General features: G+C 54.4%; 1 protein-coding gene across 1 annotated transcript in view; it reads right to left on the reverse strand.

Moving 5' to 3' along the window:
* The window catches only part of RUNX3 (RUNX family transcription factor 3), a gene marked incomplete at both ends in the record, with an annotated part of 50919 nt that overhangs the window by 11995 nt on the left and 15975 nt on the right, over positions 1-22949 (reverse strand). The window contains 3 exons of the mRNA XM_084274357.1: positions 32-196; positions 17321-17425; positions 22085-22241. Coding sequence (XP_084130483.1) covers positions 32-196; positions 17321-17425; positions 22085-22241 — 427 coding nt within the window. The remainder of the gene's footprint in view (positions 1-31; positions 197-17320; positions 17426-22084; positions 22242-22949) is intronic.

The following is a 22949-nucleotide window of genomic DNA, read 5'->3' on the forward strand; positions in this document are numbered from 1 at the left end:
CGACGCCAGGCTGGGGCAGCCAGCCAGTTACCTTGTATTGGAGTTTGAGCCTGGGACCCAAAGTGGCTCGGGGTGCTGAGGGATCCACGGGGGCTGGGTGTTGCTGGGGTGACTCTCATGGACTGGCGCAGCCGTTCCAGTTCCCCGTAGCGGTCGGTGAAGGGTTTGGCTTGGTCTTCTAGCTTTTGCCTGTGCCCTGGAACATGATAAGAGAGTCTGGTATCTGATCAGTTACCCTTTGGCTACAGCACCCTGGTTACACACCAAGTGAAGGCAGCTGCCATCCTCGTGGTTTGCTGTTATTCACATGGGGTGATACACGGGCAGAGATCGGCTCCTGGGGGCTTTGCACAGCACACACACACAGGAAGACCTGTGGCTCTGCCCGACAAAGCCTGTTGAGGAAGGGACACAGGCTGACCCACAGGAGAGGTCCCAGATCATCTGGCACAAGTCCGTGTCCGATCAAAAAGCAGGATGCGGGCACTGGGGCAGGATGCCCTGTGCCATGCCCGAGCTGCCAGCCTACACCAGCCCCGACGGGCTCTGAACAAAGAGGGGAGACACTTGCAAGGCAGGAGAAACCCCATCTCCTGGCAGGATGGTGACCAGGGAACCAGCAAAATAAACATTGAATTTTAAGTATTTTCTACACCATTTGCTAGGCGCACGAAGAACAAACCCTCACCTTGCTCCAGCCACCTCCCAGCTCTGCCCACCCAAGGGCCCGAGCCCAGCAGCAGATGCTGGAGGAGGGACGGGACCAGCGTGGCCACAGCACCGCACTTTGGCCATCTGACTTTGCTCCTTTCTGTTCCTCTTTTCCTCCCCATAAAATGGGGAGACTATTCACCTATCTCCCCCCAGGCAGGGCAGCAACTAATGAGCATTTGTAAAGCACTCCCAGCTCCTTAGGTAGCAGCTGCTGGAACAGGGCAATAATTATTAAATTTATGCTAATTGTCCCGAGGCAAGAGGCACATGAAATACACTTGATACATAACTTTCGCATTTTACTATATTAATCATCGCCGAATGGCTTCACTCTCTCTGGGCCGGATTCCAGTCTCAGTTACACCCGCGCGAAGCTGGAGAGACTCCAGAGAAGCTTCAGTTTTACACCAGCTCTGGGTCCCAGACCTTGGATTCTCCTTGTTCTTTACCTGCTGCAGCCAGACGGCCGTGCAACACCCTGAGCTCCCTGCACCTGCTGTGAAAAGGCCTTCCTGAGGTGGCGAACGCCTTACCCCAGCACATCGGGAGCAGAGCTTGGGGGCACTGGAGGTGTGCGGGCACGCCAGGGAGGGAGGAGAGGATCTGGGAAGAAAAACCTTCTGCAGCTCTTCTGAGAGCTGGGCTTATCAGATCCAGCCCTACAGCCCAACATCCACCAAGTCAAGCTCGGGTCTCGGTGGCTTTTAAGAAGAAAAGTGACACATTCACGAGGCGAAAAACGCAGCCACCTCTTGCTCACACCCCTCTTCCCTCCCCCCTCACATCTGCACAGCGAGAGCTCGCTGTCAATTTATAGCAAAGTCACAGAAAGTCCCCAGACTTCCCCCTCTTTAAATCTGATGTCTGATCTCTTCTGAGCTCGCATTTGCTTGGCTCGTTGCGCTCGGGCTGCACTTGCCAGGCTGCCTGTGAGCCATGGGACGGCTGGGAAGGGAGAGGGGAGCATTGAGGCGTTGGGATCTCACGCTCCCGAGCTGAGCTCCCTGTCCCTGTGTTGCTCTGTGGGTATCCCGACAGCAAACCGCCCCAGCCCCAGGTTTCGAGGGGCTCTGACTCTCCCCTGGGAGCTCCATGGCCATCCCCCCTCCCTGAACTCTGCAAACCCCAGGCTGCCACACATGCAAAGACCCAAACCCAACGAAAACGAGCTGAGCCAGAGAGGAAACCTCAGTAAGGATGAACTCCCAGCAGAAAGCAAAACCCAGAGGTATTTTGAAAATGTTTTGTCCCTGCTGTGTGAAGTAAACCAAAGAAACCTCAAATCAACACCATGAAGGATCTCTGCTGAGCTCCACGTCTCCCTCGACCATGGGCACCTCTGCGCTGGCTGAGGGCCTTTGGAGACATGAAGCATCTGTATCCGTGCTTTCCCCAGGGGGAAGGTGTGTGCAGTGAGGTGTCTTGTTTTGGTCCACATTTTATCATTTCAGTATATGTTTGAGCACAGAGGAAGAAAAATAGGCTTATGTTTTAACCAGCTTTCTCAGGCAGAGCTTAGCAGAGAAGCCAAAAGGACTTCAAAGACCAAGTTCCTCAGAGAAACTTAATGGAAATTAAATTCTCTATCTCAGCCGAAACCCTATCCCATGGTAGTATCTGGCATGTGACAGAGAAAATCCTGCAAAATAAATCAAGTGATCTCTGTGTTGATAGTGTTTTGAAAGATTATTCAGCTGTAGGGCCTAACAAAGGGCTTCGTGTGGCGGCACCGCGCTGCGCTGTGGTCTCCCGGTCCCCGTGCTGCCTGAACGCCGCAACAGCCCCGTGGGTAAATAGTGGGGCTGTACTTACACCCTCTGAAAGGGGATGGTTTGTGGGGAGACCCAGCAATTACCAGCAAAAAACCCCAAAAACCTAGAACTATCCTGACAAAAAGAAAGTAAAAAAACCAAAACAAACCCCAAAGAACTTGGTTGCAAATGTCAGTTGGGGCAAACACGGGAGTGAAGACCCAGAGGAGAGCTGTGGTGGGGTCAGGATCCTCCCCAGTCGCTCTCCAGTTTGTATCCCACCCCACCTCCACAGGGTGGGACACAGCAGAGCTAATCCAGATGAAACAAGGCAGCGAATGGGTTAAAAACCACCATTGGACCGCCAGCCCTCTTTGGTACAGGCTGTCTCCCCAGGACTTCCTGCACTTGTCACTTCGAGCTGGGGACGTCAGACTCTGTCACGCAAGAGAGGATCGCTATTAATGGGTTTCTTTCATCAGAACAACCTGAGCTTTTTAATTTCTGCAGCGGTTGGCTTCATTAAAAGCCCTTCCCCATCTACCCACAGCTGTCACGGAGAGGAAACCAAGGCCGTCAAAGTGAACAATAGCTCATACCTTAGAGAAGAGGAAGGTGGTTTCTAGCTTAACCCAAGGACTGACTCAAAGCCTCCCGAAGCAGTGGGCGGATTTTCAGTCGACTTCAAACAGCTCCAGCCCTCATCCCAAGACATCTGAGAAGTCTTAATCACCCCGACCAGTGAATTTTGGGGCGCAAAACCTGCTCTTGGGTGGGAGATCTTGCACTGTGTTTCCACCAGTGCTAGCGCTGGCTTTGCAGTCAATACTGATGGTCAACAGCCCTCAGTAGTACAAAATGACAGCAGCTACCGACCTGAGGTGCTTCTTGTCAGCAGTGAGGGGGTTTTCACGTTGGATCGAGTTTTGGAATCAGTGAACTCCGATACTGGGCATGACACGATGTAAACACTGACAGATCACCTACGATCCTGATGCAAGAACGAGATCGGTATCAGCATATCAAACAAACGATCCCATTGAACACTTCCCAGCTGGAAGGGCCACCGTGAATTTGACACTTTAGGCCAGTAATAAGAAGCATACTGGAAGTTTTGGGTGTTTCCTTGGAATGCAGACAGCGAAACAGTGTGTGCTGTGCTGGAGCTCAGGCCCTCAGCACTACGGTTTAGAGACATGCTTTCTGCATTAAAACATTTCAAAGACTGAACAGACCCCGCTCTTCCTGCTGGGAGCCTGCAACCTGATGTGGCTTCCAAAACTGGGAGCTGGATGGGGTTTCTGGGCAGCGCAGGGGGATGCCCACAGTGTTCACCAAAAGCAGGTTATTTTCCTGGATTGACTGAGATGCAGAATATAAGGTGGATCAATGGTAGAAAGGGGATCCCCAAACTTCACAGCATGAGCGATACCAAAATCTCAGAGCTGGCAGATTGGATTTGGATAAAACAGTTTCTGGGGTGCTTGGGGGTCCTGGTGCTCTGGCTGGCCTGCATTTAGATGTAGATGGGGTTAAAGTAGGGAGAGAGTGGGAGCTTCACAGCCTGCCCTCCACCCTCAGCAGGTCTGGATCTGGGTGTCACGTTAGTCCCTGTTCCATGCTGCCAAAGGACAGGCGAGCAGATGGTGGGAAGTGGCCTGGCCCTCCCCAGGCATCTTGCTGAGAAATGCTGGCAGCAAGCTGGAGCAAAGGAAACGCTCGGGGGATATTACCTAACACACACGTTTGCAGATAATTTCTTAAGCCCCATGGAGAAGAAGACGAGCCAGGAGGTGATAGCATGTGCCGGGGCAGCAGCTCGAAGCCCAGCCACCAGTGGCCACACAGGTCCCTACTCGTCCACCTTGGAAGCACAGCTCTCTGCATCCCACCCGAGCTCCCACCATGGCTCAGGTACCAGCAGCCAGCCTCCAGGGCTCAGCCAAGGAGCAGCTCCCCGGGAGCAGCCCGTGCCGCGCACAGCCCGGTGGCTTCGTCTCAACACGTCCGCGCGGATGGACCACAAGAAAGCGATCGGCAGCGGGTAGAGCTCCGGCTCAATGTGCAAAGCACCTTTCAAATCCCTCTTGTAGCCCTCAAAATAGGTACTTCAGAGAGACACCCAGCCCTCTACAGAGGGTTGAATTTTTTCCCAGTCTGAGTCCCGGCTAGACTATCAAGTCCCAGCATGTGCTCCAGGAACCAGCCACATGTGAAACGCCTGTGTTATGGGAACAGCAGGCCTGTCCCTTACAGCAGATGTTGGGGTGGTTTCATCTTTGCACACCTATAGCACAAGATGTGAACATCCCTCAGGTTCTCCCTGCCGTCCCACCTGCAGCTCAAGCCTCACCATGGGAAATTCCCGGCTGAGAAGAGCTTGGTAGAGCCCACGACCAGTGAAGGAGGGAGGGGAGGAGAGCGTGGAGATGAGAGCTGGGCTGCCCGCAGCGCCGGCAGCTGGAAGGGACTCAAACATGACGTCTCCATGGAGGATGATGGAGATCACCACTCAGCTCCAGTGAGGAGCAGCAGCCAGCGAGTGCCAAGGTTGCCTCAAACCCACTTCTAAAAGTTGAAGCCCAGAAGTTCACGGGAGGGAGCAGGAGGAAAGCGGCAGGAGGAGCTGTCTCTGCCACTGCCGAACAACGTCAAGCACAGATAACTCATTATTCACATGTTTGAAGTTGGCTTGCTTACGCCATTTGGAAAGAGAATCGGTCACGGCGAGGCTTTGCTTTGGTTTCCTTTGGCTTTCCTGAGACACTACAGCTACTGTCTTTCTCCAGCTCAGAGAGAAAGGGGAGTGTGTCGCAATGCGCTCCGGCTCCCATGTCCTGGCAGAGGGACTTTAACACTGACTTGAACAACGAAAGGAAAAGAATATTTAAGGGGGGGTGGGGAAGAGAATGAAAAAACCCAACACAACAACAAAAAAGCCCCAACAACCCCCTGAAAAAAAAAGGCTGCTAATTTATAAAGCTTTTTTGGCTGGTGGTGGTCCGAGATGAATTGGCTGCCTCTAAAAGGATGAAAATAAATATCCCTCTTTTTAAAGGAAATAGGCTGGCTCCCAGCCAGCTGGCAGGGACTGCAGAGATATGTTGCATTTACAGTAGGGTTTTACTGTCTGAAGCTGCAGCGGCGGGAGGGATGTTCATCCCAAGAGCCTGGTATTGATTAGCCAGCTTCGCAAGCCCCCGATCTCCTCTCACTTCTGGGTCAGCCCTTGGGCTTTGCCTCTCTCCCTGCCCACCCTGCGAGGGCCCTGCAAGCTGCCGATAAATCCTCTGGTGGCCTTTGATTACACGGGGAGACCCACCAGCTAAGCCCTTTTGGAAGGGAAACAAAGCAGGGCATTAATGCCATATTTAAACAGAAATTTAGGGTAGCATTTTTCCAAAGCCTCCTGGGATGTGAGAGCTGTGGCCCATGTTCAAATCCAAAGCAACATCACGCCCAGATTTACACACAGCTCTGGCATAAAACCCTAAAGGACATGGGCTCCCCCGTTCCCCGTGTCTCAGCGGGGGGGACTGAGTCTGTGTTTGAAAAAGTATTTCAAGCCCAGGTAACACTGGAGGGGAAAGGGGGGGGGATTTCTCAGCACAGACGAAGCAAAATTCTTCAGGTTTAAGCATTTAGCCTGCTTGTTCCTTGCTGAAAAACTCCTCAAGTGCTTTCCTGCACCTTTCCATCCACAAAGATCTGTGCAGATCTGGGGCTGAGGCAGCGGTGTGGATGAGGTGGGGTTTCAAGGTTTTCATCTGCAGATGTGAAACTTTCACCCCTCGTGTCACCAAAGCAGCAGGATGGAGCACAGCGGCTTCTGTGACAGGGTGCAAAACCCACCGCGCTCCCTGACTTCTCTGCAGTTGCTCCCATTTCCAGGAAGGCAAAATTAATTTATGGGCTGTGATCTAATTCTCATGAAATTAGGCAAACCTCCCCTTAGCCCCCCTGATTCAAAGATTTCAAAGCTGGGGGCTTGGGAGGAAGCAGACAGATCTCAAGTGCATCCAGCTGGTATTGCCTCAGTCACGTCTGAGATCAGATTTTTCTGCTGCTTATATTCGCTGTCGCTCCATAGATCAGTGGAGTGATGCCAGTTTCCAGTGAATTAATGCCTGCTATCTAACAACTGGAAATGGGACCGGTGCGGTACCAGTATAGCTGGTTTTTCCCAGTGCATAACCTGTTCCATTAGGGCAAGCGCATCACATTCCTCCGGGTGACACCGGTTAAGGACACTCTGCCCAGGACCATTTGCTGGGTTCAGACCTGTGCAAGGAATGTGCCGAGGTGCAGCTAATGGATGCGAGATGCATCCCGGCGCGGCCGCCGCAGCCGGCTGGGCATAGCAGCATTTCACCAGCCAGTGCTGTGCCCTCAGCAGCACAGCTCAACCTCCCCCATCAGAGCCAAACTTTCCCAAGGTTTGAGGGTGCTGAGTGCTGGGTTTCCCCTTTGCCCTAGGACAGAGCTGGAGCCCAGCCCTGACATTTGAATGCCAATATCCCCGATCCCGGGACTGAGCTCCAAGCTCCATCTCCAGAGACTGGCTGGTATGTCGGGTAATTACAGCTCCTGCAGAGTGTTGCCGGCACACACAACGCAGCCCAATGCTCTAAGCAAGAGCCCCAGAGCAATGCTACCTGCGCAGCACCCTTAATCCTCTCTGCAGTGCTGCTCTTCCAAAGCCAAAGAGGCAGAGCTTGGGCATGGGCTGGCTGCAGACTGCGCTGGGTTCCCTGGCTGCAGGCAGCACGGGGCTGCTGCCGGCTCCCGCACGCAGTTTCGGGATGCGCTCGGCTGGGATCTTCCGTGCAGAGAGGCACAGCAGCACCTGCTCAGCACCTTCCCACTGCCATCATCCTCAGCACAAGGGCTCAGAGGGTGAGACAGGCACCGGGGGCTGCTCTGCTCTCCTCTCCTGCTCCTTCCCTCCCCTCCCTCCCTCCACAGCACAAAGATTCACTGGAAAGAGTAAGATAAAATAATGCGAAATCATGTCTAAGCACCTTCCGCTGCAGGATATGATTTATCTCTGGGCGATGGCAGAACAGGTGACTGGTCTGTGACAGCGGAAGAGAAGGGTCTTAGAAGCTAAATTTCATCTCACTCTGAGTCAAATCCTCTTCCTCTGCCACATCACTACAGCGATTGGTTGCACTGATAAACCCTTTGGAGTAGGAGAAATGAGATGTGTCCTGCCCCGACATCTGATGTGATCTTGTGGTTTTATTTGATAGTTCTGGGCCTTTAGCTGGTGTCTTCCCTGAAATGAAACTCGATGTTTAGCACTGACTTTTTCTTCCCCTCTCTTTTCCAATCTGTGACCTCTTGGTGCTGTCCTCCCAAATCCCACCCCAGGGAACTGAGGCCACGTTGCATTGATAACCCTGCAACGTGTGGTCCTGGCTACAGCATGATAAATCCTCACCAATGACAGCCTCCATGTATGTGCAGTGCTGCCACATCACCTGCTATCCACTTTACAAATGGGTAAACTGAGGCACGGGGCCACGCACTGCCTCTCTGCAAAGGAGCAAAGCCCACCAGCATCCTTGCTGCAATGCTCACAAACACTCCTCTTCAGTGCCACCGCCTCCCTGCATCCCACCCTGCTCATCCCTTCACACAGCTCTGCTTGGGCCATGCCTCTGGACCCACAGGAATTTATTTCTTTGCTATTTATTTGCACAGCACCGGGCACAACCCACACCCAGCATCACAACACCACCGACATCCTTCCAGAAAGAACCTTCCATGGAACAACTCTCCAAACTTCTCCCATCCAAGAATCCTTTTGCTCATCTCTTCTGAATACCCCATCAGTCCCCACTTTCCCTGGAGTTCTTTCTGACGCCAGAGCAGGAGCAGGTATGCTGCTTCCACCCCAGCTGAGAATCGTGCCCTGGGGTTTTCCCAGAGCTGTCTAAAGCAGGAGGCATTGCAACCAATTCCAACAAAGATTTCTTTGTACAACACGAGCAAGAAGAAACACTTTCCCGATACTGCGCTTAGAAAACACCGGCAATTGTTGAGTGAAATGATTTTGGAGTTATTCTGCTCCATTTGATTATAAAAGGAGGGGTGGAATTTACTACATGCGGCAAATAAACCAATTAGAGGAGCTCGTTTGCTGGAGCCCGAGTAATTCCGTTTGCTCCGTTGGTGTTTGGTTTGAGGCCGGGTGGCAGCCGCGGGCTGTAGCGCTGTCGGCCCGGGCGATGCAAACCCATCGCTCCCAGCACAGTCAGGCAGCCTTTGTCCCGGCTCTGCTCTCCCAGGGGGCACGCTCTGCACACCCCTGTAATCAGGCAACCCCCCCAAGCATCCCCCCTGCTTCACCAAGGGGTGAGCGGGTCCCAGGTGGGGCTGGGGGGGGGCATTGTACAGCCCGGTCTATGGAAACCCAGTCCAGAGCTGCCTTCCTCCCCACGGGACGGTTACTCACACCCCAAAGCCAAGCCCCAACTGCCCCTCGCCTCGTCTCTGCAGGATCAGACCCCGAAGGGGTTAACTGGATAGCAGTGCCTATAAGAAATTAGAGGAGGAGGTAGTTTAACATAATTGCTTGCACTGCATGTATCGACAGCGGTCCCAAACTGCCTCTGCAAGAAAACAATGCCCTGGACGTCTCGGCAGATACCAAAGGGTGCAAACTTCCCCGCTGGGATCAAAACACATTAGCGATGGGAATACAAACAGAGAAACCCTCCTGAGCAGCAAGTACCGATTTGCAAGGGCTCCTGCGTGAACTCGGAGCCCTGAGCCTGCGTCTCCTCATCCCTCCCAGCCCCGGGGCCAGCTGCTGCCCCAGCGCCTGCGGACCCCCTGCCCCAAGGGATGGGGGTCTGGCCTCGTCCTCCCGCCCGGTCGCTCGCTGCAGAACCCCCGGTCCAAGGGCAGCAGGGGGGGTCTGAAGGGATCCGGCAGATCAGGGGGAGAGTGGGTGGTGCACAGTCACGGCACAGATGCTGTGCCATCCTCCCAGCCCCCTCACCCTGGCCAGCATTTGCTTTTCATTTGTCTCCATCCAAAGAGCAGAGGGGACAGAGAGGGTGGGGTGGAGCTGGGGGGTCTCTGACTGGGAGGCATGGGGCAGACAGGGGTCTCGAACGCTGTCCGTGTGAGTGCCCCATCCCAGGTGAGGAAGTGTCACTTGAGATTTCCTCCTCTTCCTCCCAGGGAAGGGGACAGCTCTCCAGATGCAGGGGACTCAGAGCATTTTAAGCACCACATTTGAAAAGAGAAGAAATTAGAGCAAGTTTACAGTGACAAATAACTGCCCAGAAAAGGGGTGAGATCATTTATTTATTTAAATGATCTTCTTGGTTTGATTCAGTCAGGGTTTTTTCCTTTTCTTTTCTTATTTTTCCTTTTTCTTCACCATTTTTTTTTTATAAAAATGATCTTCTTTGTTTTTCTAATTCCCAGACAAGCTGGGAAACGTCTGTGTATTTATATCTAGCTAAGGACAAGCAGGGGAATAAAACAAAAGACCCTAATAATACCCCAAACTATCACCCCACAGGAGCACTTCAGCACCGAGCCTGCTTTTCATTACAGAACCATTTCAAGTTCCAGTTTGACGCGTTCCCCAGAAGGATGCCTTTCTGCCAAGACAAAGCTCTCGAAGTCGTACAATACTGGCACGACGCAGCCCCCATCCTGCGTCTCCGTTCGAGCGTCTGAGAAGCACGAGACCATCAAATAATTCATTATCTCTTCTCCAAGCACTTGCCAAGGGTGTATCAAATCTCCCGGGGTAAAAAGGTGCCGCCAACATGGGGGGGTTCCCAGATTGCCCATAGGAATAAGGTGACTGGGGATCATTTTGCTCCCCTGGCTCCCGTCCTGTAGCCCTGTCCCACTGCCCCTTTCCTGCTCCTTCCCCCTCGGGGGTCCAGCTGTCCCCCACTGACCCGAGCCTGCACTCGGGAAGGTCTGATTCCCGTGTCCCAGGAATGGAGAGCCACGGGCTGTACTTCCCCAGGCAGGTTCACAGAGCATCACCCAAGCCCTCCCACAGAGCCTGAGCCCCGCAGAGCTCTTCCAGATCCCCCATCTCCTCTCAAAGCTGCCTCGAATCATAACAAAACCGTGAGCCAACCACCCCCACGTGAAGGAAGCACCGTGGGGATTCACACACGTCCCCGGCAGCGCAGGTCTGAGTGCTGAAGCATCCATGCTGGCTGGTCAAAGCCCCATGGGGCTGGGGGCACAGCCCAACTTTGCCGTGGGGCTCCCAAGAGCCTGAGAGCAGCTCTGCCTTCCCCAGTTTCCTTTCCACGGTGCCTGGCAGGGCTGGGACGTGATGGGTGCGTTCAGGGATCAGTCAATTTTCAGAGGCCAACGGGAATGTTGCTGCTCTGTCTGTCTCTCACCCCCCAAAACAGAGCAAACAGGGCAAGCCCTAAAGAGATGTTCTTTGTTACAAGCAATCACCAAGGAGGCAGAAATCTCACTAGAAACCATCAGACATCACAACCCAAAACTTAGAGAGAAAATAAGCTCCACAATGTATTAAACACATCATTTTGTACTTCTGATGGTGTTGCCATTACGGCACCAAAACCTGGTGCTGCCAAAGGAATCAAGCTCACACATGGCTGCTGGCCCCCAGGAAGAAGAAACAAGGAGCTTGGAAATTCGTGCTGTGGGGAAGCACCTGCTGCTGAAACCCCCCAAACCTGAGCCCTGCTGCCAGCAAGCACAGAGGGGCTGATTCAGCTCTTCGGCCTCACCCTGGCCTCGGCTTTCACCCCTCATTAAACATACCCCTCAGCACAGGAGTGTCAGGGAGCACAGCTGGTGCAGGAGCCCCAGAGGTGGGGGACACTGACTCCACACTTGCAACCCTCCGAATTAAAGCACCACAGCGTCCCAGCGCAGCCCCCAGTGAACCCAAATCCTGGGTGCTCAGACTCCCACCCCACTGCCAAAAATCCACGGGTCACATGTGGCAGGAAGGGATGCTCCAGCTGGGGCAGCACTGCTTTCTAAGGGAAGCCTGGTGATTTCTAGCATCATAGCAGGACCTCCACAGAGCTCCTGCTGATTAATGGGGGGGTTACTACACCTCTTTTCCCTTCCCTGAGTGCAACAGGTTTCAGTTTTGCTACTTCTGGTAGTAAATCTCAGACTCCTCTACTGCCGCAAAGGATGGGGAAAGCAGCAGGGGAGATCACCCGTGAGTCTTTTTTCTCTTTAGCCTCAAACTGGAACATTCACTAGGAACACACACACACACATACACCCCCTCCCCAGCACAGACCCCTGGGAACTCAAAACAATCAGTTTGAGATACACTTTACATTTAAAAAAAGTGCTAAATGTTTGTTTTGTGGTGGTTTGTGGACGCGCCGGGGTTTGGGGAGCTGGGGCCAGCGAGACGCTGGGCGTGGGATGAGAACAGAGATGGAGGCAGTGAGATACGGGGTGTGGGCAGTGGTGCTGAGGTGTGCCTGGGCTGGTGGGTCCAGTGCCGGACGGGGTGGTTCAGGGTGCTGCTTTTATCAGTGCAGCTTCAAGATGGATAGAGAAACCACAGCGAGGTACATGTCATCCCCGGTAAGTGCTGAGGCAGCCGGGGCCACACGCGCCCTTGTCCTGGGGCCACCCCAGCACCCCACTGTGTGACAGAGCCCCCTGGGGCAGGACTTCCCCCCTTTATAGTCAAACTTTCCCCCACATCTTTTCGTTTTTGTTTTCCCCCCAACACACAGGGTGCCCCAGGTCAGCCAGCACCCCCACACCCTGGGAGCACAGATGCCCCTGACACCTTACCCAGGCACAGACAGCGGCATTTCACTCCTCTGCATGTCCCCAACTCTCATTTACCCCCAAAAATGTGGGGCCAGGCTCAGGCTGACGTCATGCAGGGGGGGCAGGTGGGGAGGGAAACCCTCACCCAGCCGAGGTGCTCGAAAACATGAAAGCAAAACGCAGCGGTTCTTGGAAACGACTCGGAGCCCCGTGGGAGGCGAGAAGCCTTCCCACCCACCGGCTACGTGCCGCGCGAGGGGAAACGGGGTGCTGGGGTTAACCAGAGCAGCGGCCGCCCGGCTGTCCCCTCCGGGGTGACACCGCTGCCAGCACTGCCCCGTCGCTCCCTCAGCATGGACATGGGGGGAAGGAGCCTTCGCAGGAGGAAGCGTGGCCATGGAGGGGACTTGTGCCTGCTCAGGATGGGGCCCTGCCAGAAACACCCTGTGGGGATGAGATGGAGAGGGGATACAAAATGCCCTTGCAATTGGGGAGCCCAACCACGAGCCCCCCTCTTCCTCCCAGTTCAAGCCCAGCAGATGCTGCAGCCTGGGGACACGCGATGGGTGTTTACAGTGGTCACAGGAACTGGGGTCACGATCAAAAGCACCAAATCCAACACACGCACCCAAAATCAGCCAGGCAGGGACACAACCACCATCACCGGCACTTCCAAGAGCACTCACACTGCTGCTGTGGCTGGGGGACAATGAGGGGTTCAGGGACACACTGCTCCTCACTCTTCAGGGCGTGGGACCCAAGCTCCAGCCCTGCCATCTCCACCCTTTGGATCATTCAGCCCCATACAGGATAAAACCAAACCACAAAGCCAGAGCAGGGGGGTCTGTGCAGTGCAGCAAGCGCTGCACTCCCAGTGCTGTGCTGCAGCATCCTGTTCCCTCCTCCACTCACCTACTTTGCTTGGCAGGAGCAGGAAGAAAACCATCTCCCATCACCCAAACTTAGGCAGCATTAAACCCCAGAAAGCATCTTTACACCCAAATCAGTCTGAGCCCTCACTGTGCAAGTGGAGAGGGCTCTGCCCGGCCCTGCACAGCTGCCTTGCACTCCCTTCCCACCTCCCCGGCTGGGACAGCAGGGATGGGGTGGGGATCAGAAACCAGGGGGTAAGGGCAAAGGAGGTTTGGAAAGGGGGGTGGGGGCAGTTAAGGGAGTCTGAACAGCAGCAAGAAAAGAGAGTGGGGGGGGCAGGGGGCGGGCAGTTAAAGGAAAAAAAAGACTTTGCACATGAGTTCCCTGGGGATGGGCAGAAGGGGCTGGCACTGCAAGGGGCAGAGCAAACATGACAGCAGGGAAGAGGGGATGGGGAAGGGGCTGGCAGGGAGGTGTGGTGGGGGAGGCCCTGGGATGCTCCATGTACCCAGGAACAGGGACCACATCCCCACACTGCTTTCCACTCTCCCTGCTCCCATGTGCTGCCTCACATGGGTTACTCTGCAGGCAGCAAGAGGGCTTTGCACCAGGGCTGCAGCTCGGCCGGGTCGGGCACTGGCTAAATAAAGAGTTGTAGAGAAAGGAGGAGGGGGTGAAGGGGGAGGGGGGGAGGGCAGGGGGAACAACACCAAAACCAACAAAAAAAGAAGGAAATTCCACAGGAAGTTCAAATATTTTATTACTTCCTGTTTGTACAAAGTATGTCAACACTTGGCACCCGCTGCGCCATTTGTTTAGAGCTAAGGTGTCAACTTGAAAAAAGGGGCTGTTTCTCTGCAGATCCAACAGGACGGAGCCAGAGCACAAGGAGAAAACCCAACAAGCCCTGGAGTGAGCAGGGAGCTCGGGGGGAGCCTGCATGACAGCACAAGGGACGCCCAGGGACTGCAGCAGCCACAGTGGCTCGGCCAAAGCCGCTGCCCTTATCAGCCCCACACACAGCACCACACTGCTCCTCGCTGTGCTGCGGCTCCTGCAAACACACACGCTTTGGGCACCTTCAACACCACAGTCCAGCTCTCCTGGTCACCCCCCATCCAGGTTTATCCCAGCCCTGTGAGGGGCTCTGGGTGTCACTCACACACCCCCCACCCCGCGGCTTCTCACCCATCTCAACTCGATTTCAGACTCCTCAGAAGCTTTTCTGGGCGCAGCCCGGAGTTGAAAGGCTTGCTCAAGGGCTGAGATGAAGCGATGGGCCAGGGGTGGAAGATGAATGGGGTGCTCAGAGGTGGGGCGTGGAGCCTGTCGCGTTTCTGACCCAAAAAACCCCACGAGAACATTTTCTGGAAGAATTTTGCCGCATCTAAAGCTGATGCCCAAGGCTTTCCCAGGATACCAAGACAAACAGCCAATTCTTTCCACATTAAGGGTGCTTCTCTGTCCGCTCCACCAGCCCCTCCCAGCCCCACATCCAGCCCAACTGGAGCTGACAAACCGTGTCCCACTCCCTTCCAACAGCCAAGAAGTGGGGAAATACATACATTGTCCTGCACACACACATCTGGGTTGACAAATATATGTAAGAAAAGAGTGTGTGTGTAAATATATATATATATATATATGCACACAAAAACACTGCAGCTACTGCTGGCAGCTCTTGCCTCCCAAAGCCAAATGGGGAAGAGCCACGTGAGCCATAGTGTTTGGCCCCACTATGGTTTTACCAGGGCTTTACTGGAACCAATTGCCAGGTACTGGGCACACCAGTCCGTACCACAGAGCCATCCAGCTGTAACTTCCCTGGGAAGCCAGCCCAGATGGCTTTGCAGCCCAGGTCTCCCCACCCGAGGGCTGCAGGGAGGGAAGGCAAAGGGGTGTTTGTTTTCTGGTTTAATTCCATTGCATGCAAAGCAAGAAGTGTGGCAAGGGGGGGGGGGTTGGGGGGTGGGGGGGTAGGTGTGTGTGTGGGGGGTGCGTGTGCATATGGTTTTTTCCTCCCAGTGCATCACTGGATTTTCATCAATGAGAAAACCTAACGCCAAGGGTGAAACTGGGAATCAAAATACAACCTTTCCTGCCAACAGATCTACAATCATCTGAAAAAATAAAGCAAACTAAAAAAACCCCAAAACCCCACTGAACACAGAACTGCTTGGGTCTGGACTCTTAGGTCGGCAGTGTATGAACACAGGGCCCACACAGGGCAAGGGTGTAAGCAGCAAATAAACACCATGGATCTCCTTAAGGAGCCCACACCTCTAGCACAAATGTTTTGAGGTGCACAAAAACTGCTGACCTTGCAGCCTGGGATGGCATCCCAGGGAGGGCATCCCTCGGGCACTCCAAGCCAGAGCCAGGCCAAGCCGCACCATCCCCCCAGTTTTACCTAACCCTGCCAAAAGGAGGCACAGCCCCAACCCAAGGAGCACAGGGCGAGCGTGCCCACGGCTCAGCACCCCCAGCTCCCTGCCTGGCTGCGAAGCCTTCACCTCTGTATCAGAAAATTTAAATTAAAGATCAGGAGCGATCAGCAGAGATGTTGAAATTCAGGAGGAGCAGGTATGATTCAGTGGGGGTTTGGCGAGCGCTGGCTGTCGGTGAAGTCAGAGCAACCCGAACGCTAAGAGTAGCAACTATCTCGCCTTGTATTATTATTTATGTATTCCTGATTATTATTATTATTAGAAAGGCAATCTGATGCAGCAGATAAGGGGCTGTGCCGGCAGTCAGGAGACTCGGTTTCTATTCCTGACCTGGGAGAGTTGTGAAATTCCCTGCCCAAACCCTGCCGCCTTTCCCCTCCCAACCCAGCCGAGCCGTTCCCGCTGGCTGCAGCACCCACCACGACCCACGTCTGCTCGCCGCAGCCGCCGCAGCCCCACAACAGGGACCTGCCTTGTGCTTCTGGCCTCAGAGAAAACCAAGTGTTGCATCGCCTGGATGTCAGCTCTGCAAGAAAAAAAAGCAGCAGCTCCCATAAAGCCTCCAGCGCTCCAGAATAAAAAAAAAATAAAATCAAGGGGGAAGAAAATCCAACGAGCCCCCATGCAAATCAACCCCTCGCCGAGGTTAACGGCCTCCGCCTGGCTGGACATCAAGGGGCCCGATGGCCCAGCCACAGCATCCACAGAAAATATTTTCTGAAGCATATTTAGAAGGATCAAACCGTTTCCCTTCAATTTGGGCACCGGCAGCTTTACATGCAAAGGGAACAAACTCTGCTTTATAGTCCCTGGGGCGGCGCTGAGCGAGCAGGAAGGCAAAGCCGGAGTGAAAACCGGAGACAGGGGGGCCCTGGGGACAAGGTCTCATCTCACCGAGGGTGTCCCACAGGGCTGATAACCCCCATGGAAGGTGGAAACTCCTCCAGCTGATGGCACTGGAGCATTTCCCGCACCCCTCAGATGATGCCAAGGTGAACTCCAACCAGCCCAACACCGACACCCACCCCAGCACGGCGGGTCTGCAGCTGCAGAGAGCCACCCTGAACCAAGAGGCACCCATCCTGCATCCCAGCAGGCTCCCGCCTACTCGATCAAAACAAGAGGCGGCATTTCTGCGGTTGAATCGTCTCTTTGGGTTTTTCTCAATCAACGCAGCCCCCGGCCGCTGCCAGCCGGAGCCTTTGACAACGCGAAAGCGAAACCACCGATAACCAACCCTGGGTAGGTGTTCGCCGAGCTCTCCCCAGCTCACACGGACAGACAGGCAAATACAGCACGGAGCAGAGGAAACCGGCACACGTTCAGTTTAATAATCAGCAAGTCATCCCCCCTCAGAGCCAGGCACAGCATCTCCGGCTTTGTACCATCCCCCCCTCCTCCCCAAAAATGCCCTGCGACCTCCAGATTGGAGCCCTCTGTATTTTTTGCAGTCTAAACACAAAGCACCTTCCCTGTGTCCCAGCTGCTGTGAGCTACAAAAGTTTTTCCTCCACCACTGGACACGGACCAGGCAAGAAGTGGGGGGCACACAGAAAATAACCCACAGGCAGCCAAGCCATGCCCACCGCAGCGGGTGGTGCTGGGGGGCTCGCTCAGCCACACCATCGCTGCCTCGATTCCCCCGCAAACAGCGCCCGCACAGCCACCCTGCATCCTTGGATCACAGAGAGCTCAGCCCCCTGCACCCCCCCCCAACATCCCCCACATGCTAGTGGCTGCTAAATAAACCTTGTCACTTACTTCGTGGCTCCCGTGGTCCGTCCACAGTCACTTTAATGGCTCGGTGATAGGTAGCGACTTGGGTGGGGTTGGTGAACACGGTGATCGTCAGGGTAAAGCTTTTTCCTAAGGAAGGGGGGGGAACCGAAACAAAATGAGAAATGAGGATACTGACATGAGTACAGCTCTCGTGGGAACAGAAGGCTCCCACCGCAGCGAGCACAGACACACGTACCCACATCCACCCAGCTCCAACACACACGACGTTTCATTTTATGAGCCATCCCTGCCCAGACATAAAGTTCGGCTGTTGGGCTTCACTTGGTTGCAGCAGACAGGGGCTTGGACGCAGCTCTGAGCAGCGGCCAGGACCCTCCTAGATGGAAAAGTCTCCTGGTCCACTCTCTCCTGCCCAGTGGCCCTACCCACCCCCTGCACTCACAGCAGCAACCTGGTGCCTCCCCGCTCAGATGGAACTTCCCTTTTCCCATGGGAATCCAGCCCTGAAATGTGGTGCTGGATGCAGGACCCCTTCCGCAAGGGATGGAGTTGGGTCCCGACACCCACAGGATGCTCCAGCAGAGCATCAGTCTGCAGGGAACGGGTGCTGTTTGCTGGGCAACTCAGTGCCTTTGGCCCCTATGTGGGGTTGTTTTTTGTTTTTTGGGGGGGGGGGGGGGGGACGGGGGACGGGGAAGAGGGGGTGTGCTGCACCAAGCTCCCACAGCTCCCACACAGCAGCCAGGAATTGGAAAGCACACAATGAAAACCAAGCCCAGCCAGCTCTGGCCACTGAAGCAGCCACCAGATGGGTGGCCTCGATGGCTTTGGGGACTGTCCCTTGCTCCTGGCCCAGACAGGGAGCAGGAGCGCTCTGCTGAGAAAGAGCAGGCTTTCAGGGATGCTTCTGGTGCACCTAGTTTGTCACCTTTTGAAAAACACCAAACTAAAACCAACGATAAAGCGGCAAAAAGGTCTTTAGAGCCCAATTTTGTAAGAGCACAAGAGTGCCCGACCCCTCACTCCAGCAGCACAGGTTCCCCAGGAGGGACCTCTGCTCCCGCCCAGCCTCCCTGAGATGGGAGCCCTTGGGTGTTGGGGACAGTCTGCACACCCCAGGGACAGGATGAATATTGCTGAGGTATAAACTCCAGCAGGAATCGGGCTGGAAATGCCCTTGCAATAACCCTTTGCTCCCCCCCAGCCTTTCACACACTAACGAACACGGTGAGAAACCACCTCATTTCCCCCTCAGGAACTGGGGCTTTCAGATGCCGACCATCATCTCTCTACAAGGTCGGGTTTGAGAACATCCCAGCAAAACAAACCAGATTTATACAGCTAGAAGAGGGAAAGAATAAATGGGAAAATTAAATTATCTCCTCCAGACAACATCCCAGGTGGGAGAGTTTCTCCAGGGGAGAGTGGGGGGTGGAAACACTGGCGAGCATCGCTCCCTGCCCCAGCTCTGCTTTCAGAATGGGTCTAAACATGGCACAAACCTTCGGCTGGTTTTCTGCACAGCAAATATTTCTTGAGTTGCCCTCCCAAATAAAATCAGAACCCTCGGTGAAGGGTTCACACCAATAACCTGCTTGGGAGAGACGCGCTGCCGCAGCCTGCTGAGCACGGAGGCTCCTGGGGCACTCACACAACCACATAAAAACCAACCAACAAACAGGTATTTGTTGGGAAAAAGGATGCAAAACCCGAGCGTGGGGATGAGGATTATTAAAGAGAATTTTTTAGGAAATTCTGTGAGAGGACAAGCAAGGGGAAGGAGCCCCTGGGTTCACACACGTCCAGCTTGTGAGACACACCACACTTCCAGGCACCGAGGGTTCAACACTACGTCTGGTTGGTTTGGGCTTTTTTAATTCTTTTTAAATTCTCGTTGATTCTCCACGTGAAATAACTCCCCTGCATTTCAGTCCCCCGCTCGCTGCAGACACCAGGACCTGTCCTGGGAGAGCAGGCGCCGCGTGGAGCCGGCCGGGCCATTTTGCAGCTCTTAGCAGCCCTCAGAAAAATCCTCCCATGAATCGAAAATGACAATTATTACTCAGCATCGTTTTTTACTCACTTCCCGCCTTCTCGGGAAGCCGGCCTCAAGTTACTCATTCCCACCGTGGCTCAGCACCGCTGCTGCAGCCGCCGTTCGCTGTCAGCTTTGGGCAGGATCCCAGCTCCCCGCTGGGTTTGGGAGCACCCGGGGCTCCCTGAGATGCTCCGGGGGGGGAGGATAATCTGGCCGAGAGAGCAGGTAAGGGGTGCGGCGGGAATCGCAGCGCTCCCCTGGCCTCGGCTGTCTTTTTATACAGTGCCATCTGAGCAAAAAAAAGAAAAAGAGGGGGGTGTTGTGTTGTTTTTTGTGGGTTGGGCTGTTTGTTGGGTTGTTTTTTTTTAAGAGCGCAGCATAGGGGGAAACTGCTCCTTCTCCCCTCCCTTTGTCTTGCACATCGAGATGGTAATTTGGGTGAGGGGTGGGGGGATAAGGACCTGCTCTCCCCAGCTCCCGGCGCTGGGGAATGATCCCAAGCATATTAAAAATGCCCCCCAATTCTGAAGTGTATTTAAAGCGTTGGTTTGAAAAAGGGAACCTCGCTGCTTGGGACTGCGCAGGGCTGCTGCAGCAGGGGCACACGGGTGGGCTGGCCAGGGACACGGACTGTGCGTGTTCGGATACACACCCCCACCCACCACATCCACACAAAGCCCTGCTCCAACCAACCTATTTTTCCAGTAAATCCAGATTTCTGCCAGAGTAAACAAAACCAGCACCGGGCTTTCCGAGATGAAGCCAAACAAGGGAAAGCCAAGGGTGGCACCGTGAATAAAAATTCCATATAAACGATTTTTCATGCTAAATAGGTCCGAAAGAGCCCTCTGCCAGGAGAGCACGGCCGCACACGGGGAACTAAACACACGGGGAGCTAAACACTCGCTTCCCACTGCAAGGAAACCCCACCGTGCCGCCTTCACGCCAGCCCCGGGGAGCCTTGACGGAGTTATTGCTCTGCGAATATTACAAAGCCTCATCCCACGAGAAGATATTAAAAAAAAATAAGAATAATAAGTCAGTGCTTGAGTTATGCCCCTCGGTCCGAAGCCCGTTAGAGGCAGCAGAGATGTTTTAATGCTGTAATGAGTGTTTGCCAGGGCTCTGCCTGAGGAAGGAGAATATTCACAGAGCCTGGGACTACAGAGGGAAGTTAATAAGGAATTTAAGAGTCAAGCTGAGATTGGGTTGCGTTCGGTTTGGAAATTAGTGTAAGGACGATTAAAAAGAAAAAAAAGAAGAAAGAAAACAACAACAACGACAAAAAAAAAAAAAAAACCAACAACCCCAAAACCCAGAAAGAAAAGAACCTAAGAGAATAATTGATTACAGAAATGAAAGCTTAATTCATAAAAGAAAAACATTTTCCATCCATCAACCTGCAACCAGTTAAAGAGGAGAGTTTGCAAAGAAACTGCAACACGGAGAAGGAGCCAACAGGAAAAAGGAAATGTATGAAAGAATGTAAACTATTCAAGTTTCATAAAGAGGAACAAGTAAACAGTTATTACATGCAAATAATTCCTAACATCACTGCTTTTAATTAATGCAGAGAAGCCAAAAGATCTCCGACGCTGTGCGGACCCATCCGAAGCCTTTGGGAAGACGCTGCCGCCCGCCCGTTAAAACACGGCAGCCTGGTCTTTGTGCCGATGAACGGTTCGGGGTGTGTGTGTGGGGTGTGTGTGTGTCTGTGTGTGCACAGGACACGCCACGCCGAAGTGCCCCGGGAACAGCCAGGTACCGTACGGCTGCGAGGGATGGGGCGGGAGGATGGGGTGGGGGGGCAGGGCTCCCCTCCCTTCGACACCCACGGGCGCCCCGTATTTTCAGGGGGTTTAACTCACTTCCCTGGGATGGCACAGCTCGATTTTCTTAATTACATTTTCTTTTAGTTAAAAATAAAATAAAAGGGAAAAAGCCAGCAGCGTGACCCGAGTGAGGTTAAACGGCAGAGGCAGCTCTGCAGCCAGAAAATAAAATTTCCGTAGCTTTTCCACGCAACAAACGTGGGGAAAAATGAACGAACCTGCCCAGAAAAGCTTCCCCGCAGCTCTGCCTCATCCCGCATCCCCGGCCGAGGGGAGGAAGGAGCCTTCCCGCAGCCCTGCCCGCTGCCCGCCCGGCGTGCCGAGAACCGCATCGGTATTTTCCTTCAGCCGTTTCATTTCGGGGTTTTAAACCAGCTGCCAGGCGGGGATTTGCCCCGGCACATCCACCTGCGGACACCGGGCTGAGGGGAGAAACTGGGGAGGGATTCGGGCTGGAGCCACCGCGAGGGTTTTACGACGAGGTTTGGGGCCGCTTTGGGGTTGGATTGTTGAGGTTTAATTATACATATATATAAAATACATATATTAATTATACATATATATATATATATATATATATTTTTTTTTTTTTTCCCCTGCACGGGTTTTTGGATCCCGACACTGCGGCAGAAGGAAGGAGGGAGAATCCCCGGGAAGAACCGGGGCTGCCGCATCCCTCCCATCACCCGCTCGGGAGCCGCTTCGGGGCTGCGGAGGTTCCTCCCCGCATCACACGCTCAGCTCCGCAGCAACGAAACCACCGGCCCGCCAGAAACACACCGTTAAAATAAATCAAGCAAACAAAAAAACACCCCCTTTTCCCACCACCACCACCACATCCCCTTCTTTTTTTCTTCCCTCTCTCACATAAAAAAGCCAAATAAAAAGGCCAACCATTTCCTGGCCGGTACCTACCCCTGCCGCTTCTCCCAACAAATCGGAGGTCGTTAAATCTCGCTACTTGGTTCTTCATCACGGCGGAGGCGTTGCGGAGCTCGGCCGAGTAGTTTTCGTCGTTCCCGGCCATCACCGTGACCACGGTCCCGTCGGGCACATCTCCGAGGGCTACGACCTGGGCAGGACCAGAGGGGTTTTGTTAGATTTTTTTTTTTTAGGCTGAAATTAACCGCGGGCTGAATTAACCAGCTCTACGGATCCCTTCCCCTACCCCCTCAACCCGCAAAACCAAAGCAAAACCAAAAACAATCCGGAGCCCCGGGAAGGTTGGGGAGTGGGGGAAGGGGAAAATGAGCTAAAAAATGGGGTTAAAAGGAGCGAGGGGCTTCCAGGGGTGGGGACGGGGCGTCGGGCCGCCCTCGGCCCCGCCGGGGGGAAATTGAGCTTTTATTTTGTTGGAATCGGGGGAAAGAAAATGCGCTGCCGGGTGCGGGGCGACCGACACCGGGATCGCGGAGCTCCGGCCCCCGGCGCCGCTGGGCTGCGGAGGGGAGCGCGGACTCCGCAGCCGGCGGGTGGAGAAGGGACACCCCACCTGCTCCCCCCCCCGGCTCCCCATCGCCCAGGGAGCAACCCCCCATTAGCTCCCAGCGCTGGGACGGCCGAGGGAACCCGGTTTGCAACACAGCCCCGGCCGCCGGGCTCCCCGGGACTCTCCCGCTTCCCAACTCCGTTCCTCCCGCTGATTTTTGGCTTTCCTCGCCCGAACCCCAGGGGAGCAGCGGGGATGCCCGGGCCGGGGGTGCCCCATCGGGTCGCCCCGTCCCTCAGAGCGGAGCCGGGCGGCCGCGGAGAGCCCGGGCAGCGCAGCCCGGTGCTTCAG

The sequence above is a fragment of the Gallinula chloropus genome (assembly GCF_964237585.1).
Source record: "Gallinula chloropus genome assembly, chromosome: 22".
Taxonomy (NCBI): Eukaryota; Metazoa; Chordata; class Aves; order Gruiformes; family Rallidae; genus Gallinula; species Gallinula chloropus.